Below are 7,170 nucleotides of genomic sequence, written 5' to 3' on the forward strand. Positions count from 1 at the left end.
GGGAGAATTGGGAGTCTCCTCCTTGTCCATCTTCTCAATAATTTCTGTCATCCTCCAGTACAGATGAATCCAGGGAGCTGCTTTCTCCAGACAGGCAGCAGCTCCCTGGATGCTGTTTGCCTCCCTCTGGGACAGCTCACTGGAATGGTCCTGTGCCCCCTGACAGAGCTCTGTGTCTTCATCTGCTTCCCACTGGGAGAGCCCTTCGTCCTCATCTGCATGGGGACATTTCTTGGACATTACAGTCTTCCCCAAAGACAGCTCTTTGTCATATTTGCTGCGTTCTTGGCAAAGCTTATTGTTGCTGCTGTTATCCTGTTGGGACAGCTCCTCGTCACTCTCACTCACCCCTTGGGACAGCTTCTTTCCTGTGGTAGTCTTGGCCCTGGGATGCCTCCTGGTCACTCTGCTTGGCCCCTGGGGAGAGGTCAGGGGCATTTTCCCTTTGGACAGCTCCAAGGCACCTTGTTATCCCCTGAGGAGAGCTCAGTGTCATCTGCCCTGGGCACTCCCGCTTCTTTAGTTTGTCTTCCCACTATTTGTTCTCTTCCCACTGGGACATTGAAGACAGACACCTCCAGCAGGAAGGTGCACACAGCAGTGTTCTGGAACAGGGATAACCCAAGGGCAGCACAGGAACAACAACCACTTTTTGCCCTCCTGATTACATGAAACATTTTCCTGTTGGAAAAAAGAACAGGAGCAGCTCTACGTGCAGACCTGCCTAACTTTTGTCAGCCCTTGGGCTCACACACAGGAAGGAAAACCATGAGCTGTTGAGCTGCAATGGGATGAAGAGTTTTCATTTTGGACCAGAAGCTGCAGGATATCAGCCCTCTGTTTGCAGCAATTTGTTCAGCTTGGCAAAGGTGAGACATGTCCCCACTGCTCTCACAGCAAGCACTTCAACTGCAGAGCGCAGCCTTAACAAGGAGAGGTTTGTCTTTCCTCCCACTCCTTGTCTTTCCTTCCACTCCCTGCTGCCTCGCTGCAGAGCTCCCCAACCCACCTGAGCCATGATGACCGTGCACAGCCCCACCATGGCACATCTCCCAGCCCCTCTATGGCACATCTCCCCTCCCAGCCCCTCTATGGCACACCTCCCCTCACAGCCCCACCATGGCACATCTCCCCTCACAGCCCCACCATGGCACACCTCCCCTCACAGCCCCACCATGGCACACCTCCCCTCACAGCCCCACCATGGCACACCTCCCCTCACAGCCCCACCATGGCACACCTCCCCTCACAGCCCCTCCATGGCACACCTCCCCTCACAGCCCCTCCATGGCACATCTCCCCTCACAGCCCCTCCATGGCACATCTCCCCTCACGGCTCCCTCCCCTCACGGCTGCGGCGCCGCTCGGGCGCCCCCTGGCGGAGAGCGGAGACCAGCGGCACCCTCTCCCACCCTGCTCTCTTCCTTCTCCACTTTTTCCCCTCTCTCTCTCTCCCTGCCCTACTCCCTATCTCTCTCATTCCCCGACCCTCCCGTCCTGCCCCCTTTCTTCCCCTCCCTGCCCGGTCCTTCCCCTCTCTCTGTCCTTGAGCGCGGGGTCACAGCGGCGGCCCGTCCCTCCTCTTCCTGCGGCCCCTCCTCTTCCTGCGGGGCCGTTACCGGCCCGTTCCCGCGGGCCGGCCGGCGGCACCAGGTGAGGCGGGGGCGGGCCGGGTTCCAGGTGCGGGACCCCCGGGGAGCAGGGAGGGCGGGAGCGGGGCCGGCTCCTGGGGGACCTAATCCGTTCCCCCTTTCCCAAATCCCTGCGGAATCGCTCGGTTCACACTGCCAGGGAATAACTCTCCTTTCCCAGCCGGCCCCCGGGGGGGGGGGGGGGTTGTGAGGGTTCTATATATGAGTCTTAACAACAGGTTTATTGAAATCGGGGCTACCGAGTTATGAGAAAGTCACTTTCGGAGCAATAATTGAATTTTAAAAGTGTGTTTATTGATCATTCTCTTTAAGTAGTAGTTAATGGGATTTTATAGCCGTATGAAAATGAGTAGTTGTCTTTGTCCGCCACCCAGACGGAATGAAATCACTGGGTCATAAATAAAGGTGTTAATGAGCTCCATTATCACAAGCTGACGACCTAATGCCTTACATGGATCAAAGCCAGCTGAAACCATTGAGAATTGATCCAGTCCCAAGTACTTGTTCTTTTCCTTCTCTGGGTTAGGGCGGAAGGGCAATTTGGTTTGTGCAGAAGACATAAATGCTGCTTATTCTTTGATTAACCTTGAGGAGTTACTTGACCTAGTTTTTTGTTTGGAGATTGAGTGAGCAAAGGAGATGTTGCCCTCTCTGTGTCTTTGGGTCCACTGACCCAGTATTTCCCTAAGGATTTCCATGAATAAAGAGGAGTTGGCTGGTGTGTAACTGGTGTGTCCAGTTAGTGTTATATATTTCTACTTTGATTTTACATAAGGACTGACTTTTTCACCTGCTGCGGTGTTGCCCTAGCTGTGTCCCCAGATAACCCAGAATCCCTGGAATTGCTGACAGAGTGACATACTCACTTCTATTGATTTGTCCTGAATTCCAGGTTTATGCCCCTGCCTGGCACCAGTGAAGGAAGTTGGCCACTGCTGGGATACAAAGGCTGACCTAGTGAATCTATAACCTGAATGCTGATCCAGATGTTGCTGTGAAATACCAATAATGTGCTGTGATGACCTCCTTTGCCAACGTACCAGGTCGTAGGTCTTGAGGCATTGATCCAAGGGAGTAGGAAATTGAGCTGTTGCTGAATGTAGGTACAGAGGTGAAGGGAGGGATTTGTTTCAGCAGTTATTGCTCAGCATCAAGCTTATTTCTAGTTTACAATGTTTGCTGAAAGGCATTAAAATAAATAGTAGAAAAATAAAGGTGATAAAAATGCTTCCAGGGAATTCTGCAGTGCAAAACAAACCTGTGTTCCTGTTGTCATACCAGGAAAAAAGTAAACAGTGAATTAATTTTCATTTATATTGTAATACTGCTACTTTAATACTAATTAGAAATGTAAATTAATGACTTTAAGCTTAGGGAGGGCAGGGCTGGATGGGATCTTGGGAATGAGGAGTTTTTCCCTGGCAGGGTGGCAAGCCCTGGCACAGGGTGCCCAGAGCAGCTGGGGCTGCCCCTGGATCCCTGGCAGTGCCCAAGGCCAGGCTGGACACTGGGGCTGGGAGCAGCCTGGCACAGTGGGATGTGTCCCTGCCATGGCAGGCGTGGCACTGGATGGGCTTTTTCCAACCCAAACCATTCTGGGATTCTGTGATTTCAGTAATAGTCTGTAAAAGAAAAAAATACTGCTAAATTTTAGAAGGGATGTCTTTAATATAGCAGGCTAAAGATAAGACTTATGCCCTGGAAGTTCTTTAAAAAAAAAAGATCTTTAACATGATTTTTGTCCAAATGTGCCTGTAGGTTCTTTATAATGTAGCTGCACGTGAAGAAGTCTCCAGTGGCTTTGTGTCATGCTGAGTAACAACATGGGGCACTGTTTCATGGGACGGGGAGCCATGATTCCAAGGAAGCTGAAGCCGTTTCTCTGCAGGATGTTGTCGGGTTACAAACCCAAAAACGACATCAAGGACTCTTACAAAGTTCTAGAGCTGGAGGAAGGCTGTTCTCTCGACGATGTCAGGAACTCCTATCACAATCTTGCCAAAAAATACCACCCGGACAGCAGCTCCGGCATGGCCGATTCCAAGGCCTTTATACGGGTGGAGGAGGCCTACAGGGTCGTGCTCGGCGACCTGGCAGCCAAACAGAAACCAGAGCCCGGCGAGGAGGAGGAAGACCAGTTCAAATCCAAGTCCCTGCAGCACAGGCACTACCTGAGCTTCGAGGGCGTGGGCATCGGCACGCCGAGCCAGCGGGAGAAGCAGTACATGCAGTTCCGCGTGGACCGCGCCACCGAGCAGGTGCTGGAGTACCGGCAGCAGCGGCTGGAGAGCCGCTACGCCGGCAGCGACCTCAGCCGCGCCCAGGACGTGCGGCAGAGCAAGAAGGTGAAGATCACTCAGGCCGTGGAACGGCTGGTGGAGGACCTCATCCAGGAATCCATGGCCAAGGGAGACTTCGACAACCTGAGCGGCAAAGGGAAGCCTTTGCAGAAGTTCTCGCACAGCCCCCACATCGACCCCATGACCCACAACCTGAACAGGATCCTGATCGACAACGGCTACCAGCCCGAGTGGATCCTGCTGCAGAAGGAGATCCGCGAGACCATCGAGCGCCTGAGGAAGAGCATCGTGGCCTCCAGGAGGAAGCTCGGGCAGCCCATGACGCTGTCGGAGCAGAAGCAGTGGGGTCGCATTTGCGAGCAGTTCGCAGAAGACATCAGGAAGTTGAACAAGAGAGTTGACAACTTCAACCTGGTGGTGCCCATCCTGAGCAGGCAGATGGTGCATTTCAGCACCGACAAGGAAATCCTCCGAGCACGAAAGACTTACGAGGCTGTCGTGGAAAAGGTTTCTGATTCAGACACGAAGGAAAACGGGGGGGAAGAGGGCAAAAGGTTTGGGTGGAAGTCTTCTCTCTTGAAGTGGTTAAAACTTGTACCAAAGTAATTTCATACTAATTCCTCTTGCCAAGGTTTTTGGATGCACTTTATTGATGAAATATAGCACTAGAGAAATTTCAGGTTCAGTGAAAATGTCAAATCCACGCTGTTACACTACTTGAAGGAAATTTGGTTGTGTGATGAGCATTTGCACTGTACATAATTGAGTTATTTTAAAATATTATTAAATGAAATGCGCCAGTTTGGGTTGTGGTAGAGTTAATTTTTCTCGTCGTTAGTCTGGGGCTGCGTGTTGGGTTCGGGCTGGAGGCAATGCTGACCATTCCAGGGTGTTTTTATTGCTGGGCAGGGCTTGCACAGCACCTTTTGTGCCCTCCCCACCCCTGAGCAGCTGCTGGCCGGGTTAAACCACAGCAGCAACAAATCAGTTCTTCTCTTTCAGGCCATTTTCCTTCTGCTGAAATCCAAACTAATGCTTCACTTCAGCACAGTAATCACTTTTACAGGCTCTTATCTCTTCAAAGGGGAAACGGAGGCGTAAGAATAACACATTAAAGTGGAGGCAAACATCTTGCTGTGCCCTATTTGACCTTTGCTCTCTTATTTCAATACTTACAACTCATGAATATTTGGCAGGTTCTCAGCATATTTTTTAAAAGTACATTCACCTCTTCAAGGTTAAATTCAGTGGCTGTGAAGGGAGGGTTCTGGAAGTCTTGGCTTGGAATGTACACGTGCACAAGTCCATTTTTGCATCTTTAACACAGAAAGAGGTCTTGGAAATTTATTTATTGATGAACACCCCCTGCCATGGGCAGGGACACCTTCCAGCTCTGTGTATGAATGCTTATTTCCATAATTTATTCTTGTTTATAATGAAAACTTAATTAAAGATATTTTCTGAAGGTCCTTTGGTGTAGTACTCTCGAAAACCTCACCTTTTGATTCCCGTTAGGATCTGCAGGAATTGGATCAGAATTGCTGTTCAGACAAATCCAGTGGGAGATTTCAAGAGCAAATCCAGTTCATGGCACAAGGGTAAACAGAAGCCAGTTTGCAGGAAATGGGACCCACTTTGGCTCATGAAGAAGCATCAGCACTTCCAATACCAGAGGTGCCATAGAGGGTGACTCAGCAGACTGAGGGATTTCTATGTTCTTATTAAAACCACTTGGGTTAAAATGGGGCAGGTGTGACCTGACCGAGGCCCTTCAAATCAGCCTTGCCCTGATGCCATCAAAACCTGCCAGGCACAAAAAATCCCCTTCTGCAACATTTACAGTGGTGATGGAAAAAATAATTCCACTTTAATGTTCCCCAGGTGTTTAGAGGAGTTCTGTGTTTCAGGGCTTGTCTATAATTTTGTTGCTCTTAACAGCAGTATTTAGTCAATACTAAGGAATATCAACTACTGCACACAGAAAATCCAGGAGAGAATGGCCTTCAGAAGGAATTTTTCTGGCTGACACCTGACTGTAAATGTGAATTTGATAAATGTTATTTTATGACTGTGAAAAAGGGTGCAGTCATTGCTGACCCCAGATCCAAAACCACGTTGTTTATTCCCAGAACTTCCTATCTGTTGGTCTAATGACCACATGCCTTGTGGCTTGAAAGGCTTAAGTGACATCTTAATATGAAGTATAATATGAGGTATATCATTTTATATATTATGAAGATACAATATTTGAGGTATCAGTTTTTCTCAGGCTGAGGAATCTCTTTCTTGCCCAACAGGACAAGAGGGAATGGCATGAAACTGAAAGAGATTTAAACAAATATTGAGAAGAAATTCTTCCCTTCACTAGGCACTGTAGGTGTTGAGTCCTGCTGAAGATTTCTCTGTTTCAGAGCAGTAACATCTCGGGATGAACGTGGAGATACAGAGGAGGCTCTGAGGAGAAGGAATAAAGGAGAAGCGAGAGCAGGGCATCTTGTAGAAGAAATATGTAAGTGATAAATCTTTATTCTTATGCCCCTCTGAGGGAGCAGGGAGTGTGGTGTCTCTGGGCTTGATGGAGCACGGTGTGTACGTGTAAGTTAAGGTTAAAAAAGGAAGAAGGGAGGACTTTGAGCACAATGTGATCCTTTCAATTCCACATCTGTGAGATGTGCTCTCCAATCCCCAAAACGCTGACTTTGGTCCAGGTCTTTGCCCAGGGCTTTTATTCAGCATCTGTCATTTGTCACTTACTTGTTTTGCTGTTTTCGATGGCTAGTGTTCCACAATGAGTTTATTGACGTGTTTGTTACCCCCATATTGCTTGTCCAGTATCGCTTGTCCTTCCAACCCAGACCATTCCGTGACTGATCCTATGAATGAGAATTTATCCATTTATTAATTCTGTTCAGTTTCATTAAACCAGACAACGGACTGAGGTGCAAGAGCATTTAGGGGTGAATCTATTCCAACATGGGAATGACAACACTGTGCTGTTCCCGCGGGGCAGAGGGAGAGGCCGGGGGTCATTCACGGCCGTGTGGAGACGGCTCTGGGCCTGAGGGGGCCGTGAGGGGGCGGCCATGGCGGGAGGGGCTCTGGCCGTGAGGGGAGGGGGGCGGGGCCACCGGGAAAGGCGGGAGCGCGCTGGCCCCGCCTCTTCCCGCCCCGCCCGAGCGGGAAAGGGCGGGGCTTGCGGCGTGTGGAGCCGCATTGAC

At 50.0% G+C, this 7,170-nt stretch overlaps 1 protein-coding gene across 2 annotated transcripts; it reads left to right on the forward strand.

Annotated features, from left to right (window-relative positions):
* Nucleotides 1-1,542: 1,542 nt before the first annotated feature.
* On the forward strand, nucleotides 1,543-4,755 carry DNAJC28 (DnaJ heat shock protein family (Hsp40) member C28). 2 transcript variants are annotated; one of them, XM_050974221.1, is made up of 3 exons: nucleotides 1,543-1,653; nucleotides 2,545-2,751; nucleotides 3,411-4,755. In XM_050974221.1, the coding sequence occupies exon 3, from the start codon at nucleotides 3,461-3,463 to the stop codon at nucleotides 4,556-4,558; it is 1,098 nt and encodes a 365-aa protein (XP_050830178.1). In that variant the 5' UTR covers nucleotides 1,543-1,653; nucleotides 2,545-2,751; nucleotides 3,411-3,460; the 3' UTR covers nucleotides 4,559-4,755. The 2 variants fall into 2 exon arrangements, with proteins under 2 accessions (XP_050830178.1, XP_050830222.1); XM_050974265.1 differs by having other exon boundaries at nucleotides 2,545-2,695.
* The last annotated feature ends 2,415 nt before the right edge of the window (nucleotides 4,756-7,170 follow it).

Source organism: Serinus canaria, chromosome 1, assembly GCF_022539315.1.
Source record: "Serinus canaria isolate serCan28SL12 chromosome 1, serCan2020, whole genome shotgun sequence".
Lineage (NCBI taxonomy): Eukaryota > Metazoa > Chordata > Aves > Passeriformes > Fringillidae > Serinus > Serinus canaria.